The sequence below is a fragment of the Schistocerca nitens genome, chromosome 7 (assembly GCF_023898315.1).
Source record: "Schistocerca nitens isolate TAMUIC-IGC-003100 chromosome 7, iqSchNite1.1, whole genome shotgun sequence".
Classification (NCBI taxonomy): domain Eukaryota; kingdom Metazoa; phylum Arthropoda; class Insecta; order Orthoptera; family Acrididae; genus Schistocerca; species Schistocerca nitens.
Window position 1 is genome coordinate 630,662,811 of NC_064620.1, and position 23,525 is coordinate 630,686,335.

At 45.7% G+C, this 23,525-nt stretch overlaps 1 protein-coding gene across 2 annotated transcripts in view; it reads left to right on the plus strand.

Annotated features, from left to right (window-relative positions):
• LOC126195036 (cadherin-99C) overlaps positions 1-23,525 on the plus strand; it is a 643,316-nt gene that overhangs the window by 370,920 nt on the left and 248,871 nt on the right. For both annotated transcript variants that reach the window (XM_049933479.1, XM_049933480.1), the window contains exon 4: positions 13,641-13,819. In XM_049933479.1, the coding sequence (XP_049789436.1) occupies positions 13,641-13,819 (179 nt within the window). The remainder of the gene's footprint in view (positions 1-13,640; positions 13,820-23,525) is intronic.

A 23,525-nucleotide genomic window follows, 5' to 3' on the forward strand; every position in this document is an offset into this window, starting at 1 on the left:
AAAAGAGCACAGGTAGTCCCAGTCTTCAAGAAGGGTCGTCGAGCAGATGCGCAAAACTATAGACCTATATCTCTGACGTCGATCTGTTGTAGAATTTTAGAACATGTTTTTTGCTCGAGTATCATGTCGTTTTTGGAAACCCAGAATCTACTATGTGGGAATCAACATGGATTCCGGAAACAGCGATCGTGTGAGACCCAACTCGCTTTATTTGTTCATGAGACCCAGAAAATATTAGATACAGGCTCCCAGGTAGATGCTATTTTTCTTGACTTCCGGAAGGCGTTCGATACAGTTCCGCACTGTCGCCTGATAAACAAAGTAAGAGCCAACGGAATATCAGACCAGCTGTGTGGCTGGATTGAAGAGTTTTTAGCAAACAGAACACAGCGTGTTGTTATCAATGGAGAGACGTCTACAGACGTTAAAGTAACCTCTGGCGTGCCACAGGGGAGTGTTATGGGACCATTGCTTTTCACAATATATACAAATGACCTAGTAGATAGTGTCGGAAGTTCCATGCGGCTTTTCGCGGATGATGCTTTAGTATACAGAGAAGTTGCAGCAGTAGAGAATTGTAGCGAAATGCAGGAAGATCTGCAGGGGATAGGCACTTGGTGCAGGGAGTGGCAACTGTCCCTTAACATAGACAAATGTAATGTACTGCGAATACACAGAAAGAAGGATCCTTTATTGTATGATTATATGATAGCTGAATAAACACTGGTAGCAGTTACTTCTGTAAAATATCTGGTAGTATGCGTGAGGAACGATTTGAAGTGGAATGATCATATAAAATTAATTGTTGGTAAGGCGGGTACCAGGTTGAGATTCATTGGGAGAGTGCTTAGAAAATGTAGTCCATCAACAAAGGAGGTGGCTTACAAAACACTCGTTCGACCTATACTTCCGTGATAGCGTTACGGAGATGTTTAATAAACTCAAGTGGCAGACTCTGCAAGAGAGGCGCTCTGCATCGCGGTGTAGCTTGCTCGCCAGGTTTCGAGAGGGTGCGTTTCTGGATGAGGTATCGAATATTTTGCTTCCCCCTACTTGTACATCCCGTGGAGATCACGAATGTAAAATTAGAGAGATTAGAGCGCGCACGGAGGCTTTCAGACAGTCGTTCTTCCCGCGAACCATACGCGACTGGAACAGGAAAGGGAGGTAATGACAGTGGCACGTAAAGTGCCCTCCGCCACACACCGATGGGTGGCTTGCGGAGTATAGATGTAGATGTAGATGTAGACCTTAGTGTTAAGTCCCATAGTGTTCAGAGCCATTTTGAACGACACTGTTCTTATATGTGTTTACATATTTTCATTTCGTCATTTGGAGATTGTGAACGGAGCTTTGGACGCTAGAAAATGGAGTGCTAACTGGAGAAATCAGGACATTTCCGACATATTCTTCTGCTTGAGTTCGATAGAGGGGTTACAGCTGCAGAGGCGGCCAGAAAAATTTGCGCCTTGTATGGGGATAATGCAGTTGGACAGAGCGTGGCAAGAAAATGGTTTTCTCGTTTTAAGTTGGATCGTTTTGTCATTAGTGTGTCTCCAGATTCCGGAAGACCTTCGGGATTTGATGAGGATGGTCTGAACACATTAATCTACAACGATCTACGCCAGTGTACTCAAGAAATGGCAAATATGATTAACTGTGATCACTCCAGCTTTGTATGACGCATGCAAACAGAAAGGTTCAAAAATCGGGTGTATGGCTACCACATGCTGTAAGCCAAAACCACAAACATCAGCAGGTGTTCATATGTCTATGTCTGCTTGTTCGTCATCAATTGGCACATGAACAACACTCACTATCTGTATTCCGTACTGTTACTGATGACGAGAAATGGCATCTTGAAGGAAAAGAAAGGAATGGTTGAGCCCAAACATAGCGGCAACTCTCCATACAAAGAGCTACATGCATTCATGCAACAGCGACGATGTGGTGGACTACGAAATGGTTCCTTGGGTGTAACCGTCGGTACTGACATTAACTGAGATGCCTGCGTGAAGTGATGCTGTTCCATGGTAACATCCTCCTGCATTCAGCTAGACTGACAAAGAACACTGTACAGGATTTGGGTTGGGAAGCCATTCTGCACCAGTCTTATTCACCTGATCTTGTGCTCACAGATGTTCATTTTTTCCACCCTATATCGAAGAACTTTCAAGGACTAGCCTTTCTGAATGAAAATGCGCTCCGAACATGGCTCAACAAGTTCTTCGCCTCTAAACCGTGTGATTCCTATAACTGTGGTGTCGAAAAGATGTCTCAGCAGTGGCAGAATATTTTAATGAGGATATGTTACTGATGACGGAAGTGCTTGTTATGTGTAACTGTTTTGTTTATTAAACTTATGGTAAAACACTTCGAACATATGCACCAACCTAATATATTCCATAAGAGAGTAGTTGAAAAGAAAGGTACAATTCAGAGTATACATGCCTGAACAGTTTTGCACAGGGAGCAAACACACAATCCATTCTGTAGTGGTCTCCAGACGGGTAATAACATGGCGTTTAGCCAAGAAGGGCGTAAAAAATTGCATATAGTCGTGTGTATGGTCACTTTATAAACTCTATCATGTGGTTACCAATAATGCTGCCCACTTGCGATTTGACATATATAACTCAAACTCTATAATTAGAGATCACCCGTGTTAAACAGTCAAGCCTAACTAATTAGAGATCACCCATGTTAAACAGTCAAGCCTAACTACCTTATCGTGTAGTACAACGCTAAGCGTTGCTGTATGTGCGAGATGCCACCTCCAAGCGAACTGTACGTTCCACTCAGGAAAAACTTTATAGAACCACTGAACAAGGCTGGTTCCGTTAGTTTAGATTTATAGTATAGTTTCGTGAGGTAGAGTAGTTTGTGAATCCCATGTGCGTTGTGTGTAAATTAATGTTGTGATAACATAATCCACAAAAAAATTATACCGTAACAGGGTAATTTCATGGTAAGTTCCATGCTTTGTGTGTAACAGAGTACCAAATCTTAACGGATAGACTATACTGCCAACGGTATTGCGTGTTTTAATACAACATTTGTGTTGGAGTCGAAGTAGCTTATTATAGCTGTGTGCAGGTAGAATATAGTTAATAGATTACTTGTAGGCCAGTAGGCAAACGGCAGGAACAATGCAGCGACTGTTTTTCAAGTTGTTCGTCAATTGACACCACATAGAGGCAATTGCCACGGAGTGGTTCTACTGCTTGCCAGCGCTCGCTACTATTGAGTCGCAACACTGGTGTCAAAAATTAAAGCATTTCCCCATCCTGTGTCTAATTCACGATATAATCATACAAATTGTCAATGGATGTCCGTAGGATCGCGTTCTGCACGGAAGATAGCATTCTGGTCGACGGACAATCACACCAACGATGGTGCAGGGCGCCTATCCAATGGGGTGTGTTGCCGTGTAGTCCCACATCCACAGTCGGTGTGTACACAGCCACAAACGGTCAAGTATGGCTCAGAGGTGACGCCTACCGGGCTCTCTGCGATGAATTGCTATACGTAGAATTGATGGGGCAGGGATTGTGTTGACCACTCAAACACATCGCCATGAAATTGTACACGCGAATCAGCAAGGTTTAACTGTTGTCAGGTTTCGTGACGAGATCTTGGGACCTCATGTGGGGTTACTGCGAGGCGCTGTGGGCCCAGAATTCGTATTAATGGACGATAATGCTCGGCCTCATAGAGCAGGGTTGGTTGACGTGTTCTTGGAAACGAAAGATATTGCACACATGGCGTCAACTGCAGGCTCTCCCAGTTTGAATCCCATAGAGGATGCACCGTGTCACCATCCACCAGCTCTGCGGGAATAATGGGCGTTATTGCCTCAACATGAGATTGGTGACATCATTCACAGCATGCCCTATCGTTGTGAAGCCTATATTGCTGCCAGAGGTGGTCAATCCCCACACCGAGCACATTAGAGCACATTAACCAGCCGTGTTAAAAATTCGTTGAAGTTGGGAAAAACTGAGAAAACTTCCATTATGCATATTGCAGTGGTTTATGTTCTGTATTTTTTACATTGTTTTTAGTTTACTATCATCAGTTTATACTGTTTTGTAACAAAATAAACGTAATCTTGCAAAACTTCGGTTTGTTGCTGTAATTTTGGACACCAGTGTAGTATTCTCCAGACCATCACAACCCAAGAGGCGTGCGATCCAATGTTCTTAGAACTGACGGAGTGACAGCATACGAGAGTAGGAGACGAATTATCGTATTGGGTGCTCCAGTACAATGAGTAGAACCTACTATAATTGAGTGATAGTAAATTGTCATCGGTCATCCGGTCCTCGTGTGCTGTGAACTATTTGACTAGCAGGAAGTTGGAGCTGGAGCGGTGCCGGTGATCAGCAAGCCGATACTGCTTACACAGTCCTCTCAGAGCATCCAAGTCTAGTTGCTAGATCGGTTACTGCTGCTACAATGGCAGGTTATCAAGATTTAAGTGCGTTTGAACGTGGTGTTATAGTCGGCGCACGAGTGATGGGACACAGCATCTCCGAGATAGCGTTGAAGTGGGGATTTACCCGGACGACCATTTCACGAGTGTACCGTGAATATCAGAAATCTGTTTAAACATCAAATCTCCCACATCGCTGCGGCTGGAAAAACATCCTTCAAGAACGGGACCAACAACGACTGAAGAGAATCGTTCAACGTGAGAGAAGTGCAACCCTTCTGCAAATTGCTGCAGATTTCAGTGTTGGGTCGACAACAAGTGTCAGCGTGCGAACCATTCAGCGACACGTCATCGATATGGGCTTTTGGAACCGAAGATGACTGCACGACACAAAGGTTTACACCGCGCATGGGGCCGTCAATACCGTATTTGGACTGTTGATGACTGCAAACATGTTGCCTGGTCGGACGAGTATCGTTTCAAATTGTATCGAGCGGATGGATGTGTACGGATATGGAGACAACCTCATGAAACCGTGGACCCTGCATGTCAGCAGGGGACTGTTCATTCGGGTGGAGGCTCTGTAATCGTGTGGGGCGTGTGCAGTTGGAGTGATGTTGGGCCCATGATACGTCTAGATACGACTCTATGACAGGCGACACGTACGTAAGTATCGTGTCTGGTGGCCTGCATCCGTTCATGTACATTGTGCATTCCGACTGACTTGAGCAATTCCAAAAGGATAATGCGACGGCCAGAATTGCTAGAGCGTCGCTCCAGGAACACTATTCTGAGTTTAAACACTTCCGCTGGTCACCAAACTCCCCAGACACGAACATTATTGAGCTTATCTGCGATGTTTTGCAACATGCTGTTCAGAAGAGGTCTCCATCCCTCCGTACTCTTACGGATTTATGGACAGCCCTTCAGGATACATCGTGTCAATTCCCTCCAGCACTACTTCAGACATTAGTCGAGTCCATGCCACGTCGTGTTGTGACACTTTTGCGTGCTCACGGGAGACCTACACGACATCAGGCAGGTGTACCAGTTTCCTTAGCTCTTCAGTGTAGTTTACTATCATCTGTTTATAGTGTTTTGTGGCAAAATAAACGCAACATTGCAAAATTTCCATTTGTTGCTTTAATTTAGGACAGTGTAGCATTGCCCGACACTTCGCAGCCCGTGAGTTTTGCGATCCACTGTTCCTAGAACTGACGGAATCACACCGAACGAGTGTAGGTGGCACATTATCGGATTGGGATCTCGAATACAGTGTGTATAACCTACTATAATTGAGTGATGGTAAATTGTTGTCTGCAGTCCAGTTCTATAAACGATATGACTATAGCAGGAAGGTGAGCTGCAGCGGTGTTGGCGATCAACAAGTAACCAATATTGCTGACATAGTGCTCTCGAAGCACGTAATTGTACAAATAATACACGATTAAGTTCACAATGGCGAGGAAGTCAGCATCTCGTGCAACACGTCGCAGAAACCACCGGCAAAACCCAAGTTGTGTTCATAGTCCGCCACAGCATATAGATCTTGCACGGGGTGGGAACTAAATGGATGCTGGCCGTCATCCCTCAAAACCTGCCAGAGTAACCGATGAGTGACTACCATGTCGTGTCCAACCGCTTGCCGTAGGTGCTTCCTTGGAGAGCTCGAGAACAGCCTCTTCAAATGCAGCATCCCGTCGTGTTCGAGGTCTTCCAGCATCACCACGATATCGCGCCAATGAGCCTGTTTCACCAAGTCGCCGGTGAATTGCTGTTAACGTTTGCGGGTGTTGGTGGCGTCTTGCTGGGTACCGTTCCTCATACAACCGTCGCACTTCATGCGATATTGGTAAACGGTCCATTTTAACACGGGTAACGTATCACGAAGCAAATACCCTCCGCACTGGCGGAATGTTACGTGATACCACGTACTTATACGTTTGTGACTATTACAGCCCATCTATCACAAAGCGAAAAAAGTGGTCCAACTAAAACATTCATATTTCTTTACGTACTACACGAATATGTAATTAAAATGGGGGTTCCTATTTTAAAAAAACGCAGTTGATATCCGTTTGACCTATGGCAGCGCCATCTAGCGGGCCAACCATAGCGCCATCTGGTTTCCCCCTTCAAGCTAGACGAGTTTCTTTCTTTGCAGTATTTTCGTTTGATGCTTATTTCGTGAGATATTTGGCCCGGTCACAATCAGTGAACCACGATATATATATTTGTACTGAGATATGAATGTTACGTTGCGCTGTTTTCGAGTTATTTAGCATTGAAGTTAGCCAATCAGATCGTCGCGCGCGTAAATTCAAGTTTCAGCTAACGAGACAAATAAAAGCACGCGTTGGGCAACACGGCCCCTGGCAGGCCGCTTGAATGCGAGCGCGCGACGCCCCGATTGGCTAAATTCTATGCTAAATAACTCGGAAACGGAGCAACGTATCGATATTCTTTCTTAACATTTATGTCTCAGTACAACCTGCCCTGTAACATCCCTACAAGCATTTCACACATTTTCTGACCACCCTATATATGGTGAAGGGAAATTCGCGCACTTGGGCTTCGCAGGCCTCACATGCCAACGATGAAAAAATGTCTCTCACAAAATTTCGTTCGGCGAGTACATCCGGCAGAAAAAGGACATTAAACAGTGCCAATCTGGCAACACTGTAACCACATGTATGTGGCGACTCCCTTGTCAGCACGTATTAATCGTGCTGTACAGTAGGTGCTGCGGATAAAGTTTGGGGTTAGCTTGCAGGAGGTTGTTGGTTCGATCCTGGGTTGAGGCATATGTTGTTTGTTTGGTAAATGTAGGCCAGGTGGTACGGCATCTGGCATCTTAATCGTCACTTAATCGTCAACAGAGATTGTAGCGGGTCCTCTAGAAAATATTTGCATTTACATAGTACAATCGTAGAAATGGAAGACTGGTCAGCTTTGAAAGAAGCCCTTTCCACGTCGTGGGCGTGAATTTATTCGCACCACCTCATGTACTAGACGCGAAATTTGTTTTCTTTGTACCCTCCTCCAATGGTCCCATAGATTCGTACCAAATATTATTCTTGCCTCTTTCAGGTCCATTATATTTCGTTAGGGCCTTACGTTACCAGTAGGACGAGCAACGTGCTTTGCGAATAATGTCCAAATTCAGGAACTATTTGTACGTGCTATAACCGTGGTCCCACCAATTATACATTTCAACACTGAGTCTGGTAACTGCTTGCTGTTCAGTACGTATCTCAATGCATTGTTATTGTTATTATTATTGTATGGTTAGGGTAGTGGATACATAACGTCTATTACCGTTAGGGAAACAGTGTAATTCGAAACCGAACATTTCACAATTAGCATTGCCGGAATGAATCATACAGAACAATATCTGTCGGAGGGGTAATGCGCGTTAGGTGGAACAGCGTACAGGACTGACGGGGTGTTTACACTGTACGCGCAGTCCACCAGACAGGGACTAGTTGTGAACGGAGTAACGCGCCCGTGACAGACTCTAATGGACATGCATACATGTACCGAATTTTCTAATTGCAAACCTCTGAACCAGTGTGGCAGATGTATGGCATGCACAAACAATGAATATGTGCATATCCCTCTGGTCCTTGGTGCATCTGATAACCCGGTTGGTGTTGCCACTCGTGAATATGCTGCTAGATATTCTCTTCGCGTCATCCAGATAAAAATGTGTTTCGTCGTCGTCGGGAACTGCACCTTCGAAAGTCAGGTTCTCCCCTTCGACCATCGCGTGGCTGTGGTCGTCCACGGACTAGCCATACTCCAGATACTGAGGCTTTCTGGAGGTCATACACCAAGAACCTCATCGAAGTACACGCAGCGGCAGCGAGGCAGCTGCGTGTCTCGCAACGCACTTTTGTCGACGTGCTGCACGAGCATGGCTGCACCCTATCACTATGCTTTCATTCAACACGCGCATCCTGCAGTTCGTCATCAGCGGATGCAATTCTTTGAATGGTTCCAACAACAACAGGAAGCCAACGACGACTTCGTGAACACCGTAATATGGTCAGATGAAGCAGCATTCAATCGTGAGGGTGTCTTCAACATGCACAATGCCCACAATTGGTGTGAGGTTAACCCGCACATGCCTGTCGACCGTGGATATGAAGTTCGCTTTGCTATCAATGTCTGGCCTGGAATATTGGGCGGCAGGTGTTTGGGCCCCTGCATGTTTCCTGACCAGTTGGCTGCACGAAGGTGTCATGCATTCCTCTCAAGCTATCTGCCTGATGCGCTGGAAGATGTTCCACTGCATGTTCGGCAGAGGAAATGGTTCCAACATGATGGTGCACCTCCATACTCTGGAATTAATGTGCCACAGTATTTGGACAGAACATTTCTAGGGAAGTGGCTCGGATGTGGAGGCCCAGTTGTGCGGCCGCCGCGTTCACCTGACCTAAATCCCCTGCATTTGCTCCTGTGGGGACACCTGAAGGAACACACATGCTCTACTCCGTCGAGGAATGTGAAATAATTGGTAGCACGTGTTCATGCTGCTCTTGTCACTGCGGACGCAGCTTTGCTGCGAAGGGTCCAGAGAGGTATGATCCAGCGGGTTGTGCAACGTTTGGACGAGCAGCGAGGTCACTTTGAGCATCTGTTGTTCTAAGGACAACGTATTCTGTTCTGAAGGTCATGCAGTCATTAATATGGACGTTATTATTGTCACTGGTTGCTAATGTGTGACTTCTGAGAGCTAACATGTAGTATAAATGACAAGTACGAGGGTTGGAACTTTAATAGTGGCAACTACTTATGTACAGCTCGTACAAAATACACTCCTGGAAATGGAAAAAAGAACACATTGACACCGGTGTGTCAGACCCACCATACTTGCTCCGGACACTACGAGAGGGCTGTACAAGCAATGATCACACGCACGGCACAGCGGACACACCAGGAACCGCGGTGTTGGCCGTCGAATGGCGCTAGCTGCGCAGCATTTGTGCACCGCCGCCGTCAGTGTCAGCCAGTTTGCCGTGGCATACGGAGCTCCATTGCAGCCTTTAACACTGGTAGCATGCCGCGACAGCGTGGACGTGAACCGTATGTGCAGTTGACGGACTTTGAGCGAGGGCGTATAGTGGGCATGCGGGAGGCCGGGTGGACGTACCGCCGAATTGCTCAACACGTGGGGCGTGAGGTCTCCACAGTACATCGATGTTGTCGCCAGTGGTCGGCGGAAGGTGCACGTGCCCGTCGACCTGGGACCGGACCGCAGCGACGCACGGATGCACGCCAAGACCGTAGGATCCTACGCAGTGCCGTAGGGGACCGCACCGCCACTTCCTTAGGGACACTGTTGCTCCTGGGGTATCGGCGAGGACCATTCGCAACCGTCTCCATAAAGCTGGGCTACGGTCCCGCACACCGTTAGGCCGTCTTCCGCTCACGCCCCAACATCGTGCAGCCCGCCTCCAGTGGTGTCGCGACAGGCGTGAATGGAGGGACGAATGGAGACGTGTCGTCTTCAGCGATGAGAGTCGCTTCTGCCCTGGTGCCAATGATGGTCGTATGCGTGTTTGGCGCCGTGCAGGTGAGCGCCACAATCAGGACTGCATACGACCGAGGCACACAGGGCCAACACCCGGCATCATGGTGTGGGGAGCGATCTCCTACACTGGCCGTACACCACTGGTGATCGTCGAGGGGACACTGAATAGTGCACGGTACATCCAAACCGTCATCGAACCCATCGTTCTACCATTCCTAGACCGGCAAGGGAACGTGCTGTTCCAACAGGACAATGCACGTCCGCATGTATCCCGTGCCACCCAACGTGCTCCAGAAGGTGTAAGTCAACTACCCTGGCCAGCAAGATCTCCGGATCTGTCCCCCATTGAGCATGTTTGGGACTGGATGAAGCGTCGTCTCACGCGGTCTGCACGTCCAGCACGAACGCTGGTCCAACTGAGGCGCCAGGTGGAAATGGCATGGCAAGCCGTTCCACAGGACTACATCCAGCATCTCTACGATCGTCTCCATGGGAGAATAGCAGCCTGCATTGCTGCGAAAGGTGGATATACACTGTACTAGTGCCGACATTGTGCATGCTCTGTTGCCTGTGTCTATGTGCCTGTGGTTCTGTCAGTGTGATCATGTGATGTATCTGACCCCAGGAATGTGTCAATAAAGTTTCCCCTTCCTGGGACAATGAATTCACGGTGTTCTTATTTCAATTTCCAGGAGTGTATAATATATACGTGTTTCAAAGTTTTACTGATCTTCAAAGTACTCACCAACATTATGTATAACCTGTTGCCAGCGTTGTGGAAGTCGTAGGATACGCTTAGCAGTGCCAGTTGTGTTGACAGTTCGAGCGGCGCGGTCTATTGCCCGACGAATTTGTAGCAGTTCTGAAGCGAATGCCGTGAAGTGTTTCCTTCAGTTTGGAAATCGAGTTGAACTTACGAGGAATTAAGTCAGGGGAGTGCAGTAGTGTGTGAATTCCTAAGCGATCAAACTGCTTAGGTCATCGGTCCCTAGACTACTTAAAGTAATTTATGCTAAGAACAACACACACACACCCATGCCCGAGGGAGAACTCCAACCTCCGGCGGGAGGGGCCACGCAACTGAGTTCCGAAGTGTTTAAGTGCTGATATTAAAATACAATAAATTGCTTTTAGAAGATTATTATTCTGCTTGTTACGGTTTTATTCAGTCGACCCGTACTTGTGAAACGATATTTCTCGACTGTAAACTGGTGTATGTTGGAAGTTCCGCGAACTATGAACATTGGTCTTCCATGGGGTGTATGACAGCTTTTTGAGCTGGTTCTGTGTACAGTATTTGTAAAATTACTAGACGAACCATTTATTTCAAAGAAAAACAACTAGACTAGATTGCGATTTTTAACTACTTTCGGTGGTAGTTCATTATATATCGATTTTTTTATCCGTTCTGTGGAATAAATAAAATATAAAATAGAGTACTTGCTTTGTAGAGCAATATTATTAACTTTGTCCGAACCGGCCTCGGAAAGCCCAACGGTACCGACCGACCGCCGTGTCATCCTCAGACGAGAGGCGTTACTGGATGCGGACATGGGACATACCGCTCTCCCGGCATTTATCGGTTTTGGTGACCGGAGCCGCTATTTCTCATTCAAGCAGCTCCTCAATTGGCCTCACAAGGGCTGAGTGCAGCCCGCTTGCCAACAGCGCTCGGCAGCCCCAGACGGTCGGTCATCCATCCAGGTGCTAACCGAGCCCGACAGCGCTTAACTTCGATGGTCTGACGGGAACCGGTGTCGTCACAGCGACAAGGCCGTTTACCCAGAGCCAAATTATCGCTTGCTGCTTGTTTGTGTACCCCTTTTCGGGAAGCCAGTCTCAACAGTTTTCCAAGAATTATTATTTTATAGTTTTTATTGTTTTTTTTCTGTCATATATTTCTGATGAACTAATATGAGCTACAAGAGCAAGTGGCAAAATGAAACAGACTCATTTTCGAGAATGGCAGCGAGTGACTGAAGTACGTTTTGAAAAAGCGAAGCGAGGAGAAGCAATGAACCGTAGTGTATGAAGTAACTCCAACGTGAACAAAATCTCTTTGGAATGTGGCAGTTTGTAAAATGCAGGTAATGCTTGAGGAAGAGTGTCGTCTGCATTTCGTGCATAAACGCCATCCGAATGCGACAGCTACGAAACTTGCATTTGCGAGTTAGTTTGGTACTTGAGTACCTTCAAACGCGGCAGCCAAAGGACGAAGACGGCCTATTAAATTGTCTGAAGGCTTAATAAATGCAAGTACTGAATAAAATGTGCGCCGATTTATCTCGGAGATGATTCTAGATCACCAATTCAGGTATTCGATGTTGAAGCTTGTTGCATATGTAAGAAAGTTTCACAGCCATAGCAGCAGTACTATTTTTGAACTGGTAATTTAGCTTCTTGAATGCAATCAGATTTATTGGAAATAAGAACCCATTGTAGCGCGTTCTCCATGCTCGAAAGATAAAGTTGCTGCTCACCCATTTTGCAATCAAAGTAACGACATCTGTACCAGCAGAGGTGGCTGATTCCCCAGAACTTGAACAAGGACGGGCAGGCAGAGTTTTACCTTTTCTCAAACTTATCAGAGTTGAGAATAGTATCAGCCATGACTGTTGCAAAGGAGAAACGGATTTTTTGCCTAAAATGTAAGGGTGGCGAGCGCCAAACAAGTATAAATTACTCTTGCAGTAACTCTTACTTCTTTAGCCTGGACGACTTTAGTAAATTACTTTCGTAGTGATACACTGTTTTACTGACTGTTGGAGAACTCAATTTCTATTTACTTCTTTAGTTTTAACTAAAGTACTAACGCCTTTTTACTAAAGAAGTAAGCGATTTCAGCATACAGCAAGTACGTGCGTTTCGTTTCCTCGTGGAAGATACTGATTGTCGGCGGACAATATTGCCTCACCCATTGACAACAATATCGTGTTTCTGTAATTAGTGGTAGAAAGGATTATCAGAATTCAGAGAAGCTGCATGCTAGTGTATTAATGATAACGTCGGTGTATTACCCAAAAGATACGTGCTATTAATTGTCAAATCTATTGTTCAGTCCTTAACCCCCCTCCCCCCTCCTATCTACAGCTACCACCGTCCATTGTTGATGCGTGAGATATGTTTAAGCGGGACGATACACGTGGTTTTTTTTTTTCCAGCTTGAGATACGAGCTAACAGCAACATTGAAGTAATCAAGGGCAATTAAAGTATTAAGAAAGGAACGCAAAAAAAACATACCACAAAGTGACATAGAGCGGTTTGCTGAAATAATGTAAAAGTAACGTTAAATCTAAAATGAACGATCACAATTTGCTAAGAAGGAAAAAAAGATTCATGGGAAAAAATAAACGTTGAAAGGTCACAAGAGGAGCTTAAAGTAACTAGGAAGGATATGAATCCGAAGCAAAGCAATGAAACCTAAATGTTACCGAGAACAATTCCAAACTGGCAGTGGAGTAGCCGAAAAATGTTCAAATGTGTAGATCTAGATGTAGAATAAAGACTTATTAAAATGTGTACGACGAATGAAAACCACCTGTTTTTTGGATGACGGATGAAAATGAAAGAGTAGCCTACTTGCGAAGCTCTGCTTGTTAAAGATGTCGATTTGAAGGAAGTGTGCGGCTCTCTGCTGACGGCGAGTGTGCGGCGTGGTGTGTTCGCAGAGATGAGCCAGCAGACGACGCCGGCCGAGCTGCCCGTGGTGGGGGACCCGTTCTCCGACGTGGCGCTCGAGCTGGTGTTCCCGCGGCTGGAGCCCGTCTTCATCCTGAACGGCAAGAGGCTGCAGCTGCTGCGGCCGCTCGACAGGGACCGCGACAACCTGTCGCACATCGTCTTCCAGGTGGGTCCGTCGGCCGGCGTACACTGCCAGCCGCCGAGTGTGGCTCGTGGCACGTACTGGCCTGGAGGGCAGCAAAATTAATATCTATTAGTGTTTCCTATGACCGACTTAAAAACCTTAAATGCTGTCATAATCTACTTAGAACTCTGAGGTTTGGACAAAAAATGTGGAAACACCAAATACACAAAACATTATCGTGTCTAATACGGTGTAGGAACCCTGTTGCCATTCAAAACAGTTCCCAGTCGTCTCGAAATGCATAGACACAGGTCGTGTATGCTTTTCAGGAGAGTAGTATACCATTCTTCCTGTAAAATGGTGACAATTGAGTAACAGTGACAGAGGTGGATGCTGATCACGCACACTTCTCTCCAAAGTAGAACACAAAAGCACAATACTACTGAGATCTGGGGACTGTGGTGTCCGGGGCAGGTGCGGCAATTGATCTTCGTGATCTGGACGATGAGAGATGTGTAACACGGGCGCTGTTGTCTTGGAACACAGCTTCACCATTGGGGAACAAACGTTGTACCGTGGGATGAACCCTGCAATCTACACCTCCCTCATTTGTTGATTCTCACTGACTTCGTGTCCGCCCCCGGCAGCTGAGTGGTTGGATCACCATGTACCAAGAACTGATGACCCCCCGTTCCCACGTGCCACCTGGATTCGTGGAAGGTCTCCTCATACCGATACACAAGCCTTCCAGAGGTCGGACGGTCGAGGACTACAGGCCAATTACAATGCTCAACGCGGACTATAAAATGTTCGCCCGACTACTCGCCAGCCGCATAAAGAAGGTTCTGCCCCTACTCCTCTCCGTGGAGCAAACGACACAGGGCGGAGTGACCAACATGGGAACGGCAACCAGCGAATGCAGGGATTTAATAGCCATCGCCACATCCTGTCGCCTTCGAGCTGCTCTGATCTCCACTGATTTCAACCACGCCTTCGACAGAGTTCACCACAAGTTCCTTCTGTCCGTTATGGCCCGCATGGGCTTCCCGCCTGACTTTCTCGACATCTTTCAGCGCCTTTTCCGTGGAGCTGCATCCCGTGTACTGGTGAATGGACCGATTGCGGGTCCCTTTCCGATCCGACGGTCAGTTCGCCAAGGATGCCCACTCTCCACGATCCTTTACGCGATCGCACTCGAACCACTTGTCGGAGGGTTGAAAAACAGGCTCTCGGGCATGTCATTGAGGGAACACACATTTCACTGCAGGATATATGCTGATGACCTTCTGTTACTTGTCCGATCTGGTGACGAGGTATGCTCGGTGATACAATGGATCAATCGCTATGGATTGGCAGCGGGCAGCCTCATGAATGTGGCCAAGTTGGCAGCGATGCCCATTGGGAGAGGTCTACAGGAGGACGCTTTAGCCCCACTCCCACTAGTCAACAACATCCGGTTCTTGCGCATAACATTTACACAGGATGTGCGCCGCACGGCTACCATGAACTATGCACGATTACTACAGGCAATACGCACAGAAGTTCGCCGGAACCTACTTCGACAGATGGACCTCCTACAGCATGTGGAATACCTCAACCTTCACGTGGCGACTAAGATGATCCACATGGCTCAGGTCCTACCGATATCGACAGCGATGGCACACAGACTGCAAGCAGCGTTTGGATATTACCTTATCGCCGGACACCTATTCAAAGTCCGCTACGAAACACTCACCCTCCCCCCGCGTGATGGCGGACTGGGACTTATAAATGTGCGAGCGAGAGCTACAGCGTTATACTCCTGCACAATGATGAAATTGTGGACCCACGAAGATGCTTCCCTTACGGGACATCTGTTAGAGGAATTGCTGCCGGCGTCTCTTCTGCCACCTGTCACGATTGCGCACATTACACCCTCACTCTCGCACCTCTCGGCATTTATTCTTGAGGATAGTTACGTGCACCCAGACCGCCCCAACACTCGCACTCCCGAGGCGAGAGACGTTTACAGGCTGCTGCTAAGTTCCATCCCTCGCAATGTGATTGAGAGGAAGAGCCCTACGACCCTATGGCCTGCAGTGTGGAGAGCGGTCCAGAAGCCGTTCCTCCCCACGCGGGTACGAGCCGCGTGGTACCAGGTGGTGAACGGGAAGGTTGTAACACGACAAAGGCTGCACGCTATTGGGATGACGGATTCCCCCCTGTGCCCACGTTGCCACCTCGTGGATACTGAAGAACACCGTTTAACATGTGGATCGGCGTTAGAGGTACGGCTGCTAGTGCAGAAGATCCTCGCCTGCTACCTACGTATCGCGCCTCGCACAATTGAGCCACGGCTCCTCCTTTATCGAGAGGATACTTATTTCCCACCTGCGAAGGCTCACGCTCTCACATGGTTTAAAGGCATGTCCATATACTACCTCTTTCGAGATGATGAGAAAATGGTACTTGATTACTGGCAATTTCTCCAGGACAGTCATGATGGCACACTTGAGTGTACACCCCGATACCGACAGCTATTTGCGAACTATTTGCGCAGTGTCTTCGACAACCCCCCCCCCCCCCCCTCACAGCTGGGGAGTACCGGGCAGAGGATGACCGCCGTCATGGAGCTCCACACGCTGCGAAATGTTTTATCAATTTGGAACATGGAATCTGTACGCAGATGAGCCATGCACATGGAATGGCGTGCAAAATTTGGTTACGTTTTTCTTTCTTTATTATCTATCATCATACTATTAGTTTTGAATTCTATTTCATAGTTTAGAAGGAACTCTTGTTTCTGTTTGTTGCTACGGATGTACATTCTACTTTTGTTTGTTGTAACTGAACGACGCCTTTTCCATATAAAAAAAATTGGTAGAGAAAAATTTACAATTACAACAAAAAAAATAAAAAAAAGTTGATGAGCACTTAAAAAAAAAGCGGTGCTAGGCGCGACGGTCTGGAACAGCGCGACCGCTACGGGGAAAAAAAAAAGGGGTCAGCGCGACAGAATGTCAATCCTAAGGGCGCGGGTTCTCTGCTCAGGGACTGGGTGTTGTGTTGTCCTAATCATCATCATTCCCCATCGACGCGCAAGTCGCCGAAGTGGCGTCAAATCGAAAGACTTGCACCCGTCGAGCGGCCTACCCGACGGGAGGCCCTAATCACACGACATTTACATTTTACTGACTTCATAATAGACTCTTTTAACAAGCTTCGAGAGGAGTAGCTTTTACAATAAGCCTTTTTACTTATCTTCCTTTTTTGCAGTTGGTCCCAGTTCTTCACGTCAAGGGGTTGATTCTTGAAGCTGAAATTTTTGGTATAATAGGTTCTTATGGTTCCAATTGACGTAATAACTTCTGAAGAACTGCCTGAATAGTTAATTTTATTCTCTCACATTTTTCTATATCACACTCTTACAATTTCCACTTCAAAACCGAAAACTACATTGTCATTGCCAGAAATAAAAACGCGGCCGGTCGCATCACAGAAATGCCCACTACTAATCCATTCTGCGGTACTAACAATATTTCAAAGGGATTACAGATTTGTTGAGAAATGAATCTTCACCAATTTATATCATTATTTTATAAATGAATCCAGACGTAAACGTAATAATTATCGTCACCCTGCGCAATTATTAATAGGAATTTTACGTGTGCCAGATATTTTGTAATTTCAAATATTTCTAAAAAAAAAAGTAACTTTAACTTTACTTATCGATTGTAACAACGAAATTAAAGTAATTTCTTTTTATACATTTTAGCGTGAAATATGGTACATGGCGCACAAAATCATATGCAATTCCTTTACAAAAACAGTTGAGATAATATTAACCTGTTTAAAAATTCGTATATATTATTTGGTATCGCCTACTTCTGTTGAGGAAAAGCAATGCTAGAGGAGGGTGTCCCGATCAACCAAAATGCAGACACAGCCCCTGGCAGTAATGCGACTCTGCAGAGTGCCCGTGGGGCCCGTGGAAGAGCATGATGTGGCTGCCCAATCATCACACGAGACCGACCCGTCAGCTGAGTGGTGAGCAGAGGACACGGGTGCGATTCCCGGCGGGTCGGAGATTTTCCGCACTCGGGGGACTGGCTTTTGCGTTGTCCTCACCCTCATTTCGTCATCATCGACGCGCAAGTTGTGCAGCGTGGTGTCTCTACTCGGCAACTCTGCGGCCAAACTTGCTGGCCGTCACTGGCCTAATCTCATTTCATTTCTTGATCATTCAATCTCCACCGTGTCCTATTCTTGGGACGTAGACTCGGCCAGAAGTTGGAAACAGTGTGGATCAAGACTCATTCGACGAAATGACTTTCTTCCATTGCTCCACAGTCCAGGATTTATGGCTTCGACACAACGTTTTACTGTTACGCGCGTTTACGGGACTGCTGTCTACCTGCTTAGCTGAGTGGTCACGTGCTTGCCTACCATGCAGCGGGCACGGGTTCGATTCCGGCCGGGTTGGAGATTTTCTCCGCTCGTGGATTGGGTGTTGTGTTGTGCTTATCATCATTTCGTGCTCGTCACCCACACGCAAGTTGCCCCATGTGGCGCCGACTGAAACAAGATCGTATTCGGCGGCCTAACTTCCCCGGATGGGCCTCCCGGCCGGGAATGCCATACGATCATTTTTTCCCATCACTGCTGAGTGGGTTTGGAATTCAAGTTGGCCCTGCAGTTCCCACCTTGTGGAGCTCCCTTCGTGTTGTTTTGCGATGACTTCTGCACACCTCGTGTTCTTACCTTTTGCCACAATACTCTTCAGCGATCGTCCGCCACGATCAGTCAACGCACACTTTAGTCCACATTGTGACTTAACGGATGAAGTTGTTCCGCGGTATATATCCTCGATATGGTGCCTCGTGAAGCACCAAACACTTGGCCTGCAGAAGCACGCACCATACGAGCACCAACAATTTGCGCACGTTCGAAATCATTTAGCTCCGACGTAACTGCATGTATGTCCGAGCATGCATTTCTCGCCAACCCTTATATAATCTTATGTTAAAGGTCTAACACAGTAAGACAAGTCATATTGCTGGGAGCTTCGTATAAATGACGAGGCACCACTACTCACAGCGCGCAAAAGTTAAGAATATTCCAGAATGAAATTTCCACCCTACAGCGGAGTGTGCGCTCATATGAAACTTCCTGGCAGATTAAAACTGTATGCCGGATTGAGACTCAAACTCGGGATGTTTGCCTTTCGGGGGCAAATGCTCTACCGCCTGACCTACTCGAGCACTATTAAGGACCCCTCCTCACGGCTTTAATTCCGCCAGTACCTCGTCCCCTACCTTCGTTCTGCAAGGTTCGCAGGGGAGCGTCTGTGACGTTTGGAAGGTAGGAGACGAGGTTCTGGCAGAAGTGAAGGTGTGAGGAGGCGTCCAGAATAGTGCTTGGGTAGGTCAGTCGGTAGAGCATTTGCCCCCGAAAGACAAAGGTCCCGAATTCGAGTCTCGGTCCGAGACAGAGTTTTAATCTGCCAGTAAGTTTCACTAAGAATATTCATCCACTATTTTAGAATGGTGCATTAAGCAATTTCCAACAAATTTTACAGGTCAAACCTTTACGAAACTTTTTCTCCCTGATACCACCCACAAAATGATGAAAGGAGAAAAGTTTATCGTTTACTTCATCTTCGCTACTCAAACAGTAAAACTGCCACATCAGGGATGTTTTTAATATATTACTTCCTTACTAATAACTCTATTCGCAACGCCGGCCGGGGTGCCCGAGCGGTTCTAGGCGCTACAGTCTGGAACCGCGCGACCGCTACGGTCGCAGGTCCGAATCCTGCCTCGGGCATGGATGTGCGTGATGTCCTTAGGTTAGTTAGGTTTACGTAATTCTAAGTTCTAGGGGGCCTCAGATGTTAAGTCCCATAGTGCTCAGAGCCATTTGAACCATTTTTCTATTCGCAACACATTTTCCAGACAGTATTTGCATGTACCAGTTGAGTGTGTCTGCAAGATTACATGATTGTACGACACATAGCTGAGGGCATAAACATTGAGAAGCGTGAAAAGCTAGCTTTGCTTAAAATGGGGAGCAAATTACTCGACTATACTCGTGGGGTGTCTGATAGAGTACTTCGCGACATACAACAAACTTTAAACATGACGTCAGACCTTTTCTAAACTTTTTTTCGCCTACATTTTAACGTCAGATATGTAAGATATATGTAATATATGTTTGTAAAGTAACTAGACGTTTGAATCTGTTTCATACGTGGGAGTTCGAGTCATGAAAGAATTGAGGGCAGAAAATAGCGCTGTTTGCGATACTCTGGCGAAAAGTGACGAGAACTAAACCAATACCGTGAATGCCACATTATATCACTGATGCCGGCGCTGCTGCTGTTGCTTGACTGAGGTCCAGATTAAGAATGACAGATCATTTGGGGGACATTAAGAAGTGGTGGCGATATGGCCAATAGGAGCACAGTTGTGGTGGGGATGGAGGGGCACATTGCAGCACTGGGGAAGACACCTTTCGGTGGTTCGTAAATTACTATCATTAAATTGATAGTTATCACTTTACACTGAAAGTATTCGGACATCTCGGTAAACACGAACACAAGTCCCCTACTGAGCTGACATCTTGCCCATAAATTCTGGTAATTTGACAGTTATTGACTATTAATTGCATTGTCACGACAGTAGTTGCCCATTAGCTGTACCATAAACAAACCCGTAAGAGTACGGAGGGGTGGTGGTTCCTTCTGAACAGCTCGTTGCAAGGCATCCTGCATATGCTCAATAATGTTCATGTCTGGGGAATTTGGTGGCCAGCGGAAGTGTTGAAACTCGGTAGAGTGTTCGTGGAGCCACTCTGTCGCAATTCTGGACGTGTGGGGTATCGCATTGTCCTGCTGGAATTGCCCAAGTCCGTCAGAATGCACAATGAACATGAGCGGATGCACGTGATCAGACAGTATGCTTACGTACATGTGACTTGTCAGTGTGGTATCTAGACGTCCCAGGGTTCCGATATTACTCCACACGCCCCACACCATTACAGAGCCTGCACGAGCTTAAACAGTCCCCTGCTGACAAACAGGGTCCATGGATTCATGAGGTTGTCTCCATACCTGTGCACGTCCATGCGCTCGATAGAATTTGAAACGAAACTCGTCCGACCAGGCAACATGTCTTCCCGTCATCAACAGTCTAATGTATAGCTTTGTGTCGTGGAACCATCAAGTTTACACGAGTGGGCCTTCGTCTCCGAAAGCCCACATCGATGATGTTTCGTTGAATGGTTCGCACACTGACACTTGTTGATTGCCCAGCTTTGAAATCTGCAGCAATTTGCGGAAGGTTGCACTTCTGTCACGTCGAACAATTCTCTTCAGTTGTTGTTGGTCCCGTTCTTGTAGGATCTTTTTCCGGCCGCAGCGATGGCGGACATTTGATGCTTTACCGGATTCCTGACATTCCCAATAAGCTCGTGAAATGGTCGTATGGGAAAATCCACACTTAATCGCTGTCTCGGAGATGCTGTGTCCCGTCGCTCGTGCGCCGACTACAGCACCACGTTCAAATCACTTAAATCTTGATAACCTGCCATTGTAGCAGCAGTAACCGATCTACCAGCTGCACCATACAGTTGTCTCACATAGGCGTTGGCGACCGCAGCGTCGTCTTCTGCCTATTTACATATCTTTGTATCTGAATATGGGTGTCTATACCAGTTTCTTTGGCGCTTCAGTATAGAAGCGACGTGTATTATAGTATTTTTCAAGAACTGTATTACTTCTTCCTATTTGTTCGGTAATTACCTGGCATTCGACATGTCCACTGTCAGTGTTCTTGAGGTCAATTTCACTTGTCCTTTCCGTAATTACAGTATGTCCATCCCATATGAGGGGCACAGGAAATGAACGTGCTTTGTCCACTTTATAAAAATGTCCAGGAGAACAAAAGTTTTAAATCAAATTTCATGGGTACTAACGGATAAAATTAATGAATACTAAAATCATTCCAAAGTATATATTATAGTCATTATAATTAACATGAGATCTTACATTAATAAATAAATTGTAGTTTTATTGATATAATATTTAGAGTAATGTCATGCGTTACAACACAAAAACTTGCATATAGCAGAACAGAAGATGATGCAAGAAAAACTGCACTTTTTCTTAAACATTGTGTATCAAGTATTGTGTGAAGAACAACAATGTTTGAAACAATAAAGATACTTGTTAAACAATATTTCTTTGCTATTTTAACTTAATAAGACAAAGGTGTAATATGAGTAAAATATAATACCACTCAAATCCAACATCCGCTTCTCTGATTAATGTAAAACTCTCTAGCTTCTTGCCTACACTACTACTTCAGAACCTTCAATCCTGATATTTTTCTCTCGATATGTCTAGAGGATCTGTAAAGACAAATTATTATTAAAATGATTCTAAAATAATATTTTATTATGTTTTTATATTTTACCTGTGTAAGCAAGAGATAGGCATCCGTCAGACTGCCGGCCTCGAAGTCTCTGTGAAGCTGTCACCACCGATGAAATCCAAGCTCCATTATAAGTTTCTCTGCGTTGAATGAGGACTACCTCTTTGTTTGGCCTTGTTATGAATGGACATTTATTCTGCAGAAATGATTGCCATTTTCGTATCATATCTTAACTGAGTACGACAACGACAAAAGGCTTAGGTTTACATTGAGTTGCAATCAATCCATTGGAATTTCTGCTACTGCTTTTGTGTTAATCAGTCCTATATTCTTATCGCACTCCATAAAAGATTGACCTCTAATAGAGAAAGTTACTGTCACTGTCTCCGAAAGTTTCAGTGACTCACAAAATAATTAAGACATCTTAGAGCAGCATTGTTCTTGTTCTGGCCTGAATATGAATCTCAAAATACTTCAAGATGTTTCACTTTCTTGTTTAATAAGTCTGTCAGAAAGTGATTTAAAAGGGACTAGGTTCATTAGCACATTTTCTTCCAGTATCTTAAGTGTAAGTGTGGAAACTGATGAATATTGAGAAAGGATGCAGAAATCTGCCTTCTGTAATAGACATCATCAGTACTTATGTTCCGTAAGCATAATTTGGTTTGGAAGTGTATATAGATTGCTTCTGTTTCATTAGACTTTCAGCTTCTTAAACGAGCATTTTTCTCTCCGGAATAAAATGTTTCAGCTTTGATTCCTTGTGCCTTGTCGTCACCTATATCTTCAGATAACTCTGCACTCAGCACTGTCACCCCAGTCGTGTACTTATCGCAGGTTGAGCATGTGTCACTTCTTGGATACCCAACAGCTGCGTTCAATTCGGTGATGAATACTATTCTATACATTTCATATAAAATGTCAAAATTTGGGAATTTCTCTTCGAACAGTTCCTGCATTTTAATCACCAAGAGTTCCTCTGGGAGATACAACTTCTTGATCCTGTCATTGTTGTTTAGAATAAAATTTACTGTTTACGTTACAGCCTTTAAAAAATGTCACTTATAATCGTTCGGTTTGCTGCTTGAATAAGCTACACTATAAGAGTGGTGTCATAATAGGATTGCTGCTAATTATAGAAAGTGCAATGCCTCTTTCGTTTTCTTGGAGTCTTCTACAGTGTTCTTCTAAATATTTGACTTGTAATTTCTTCTTTTCTTTTCCTGCTGTCTTCTGCACTTCCGTATCAAAAGTAAATTGTGCTTCTGAAAATCTAACAAAATAGAGGCACAGCAGTGCATCACATGTTACGCGTTCAATTAGTCTTTTCTCACAGA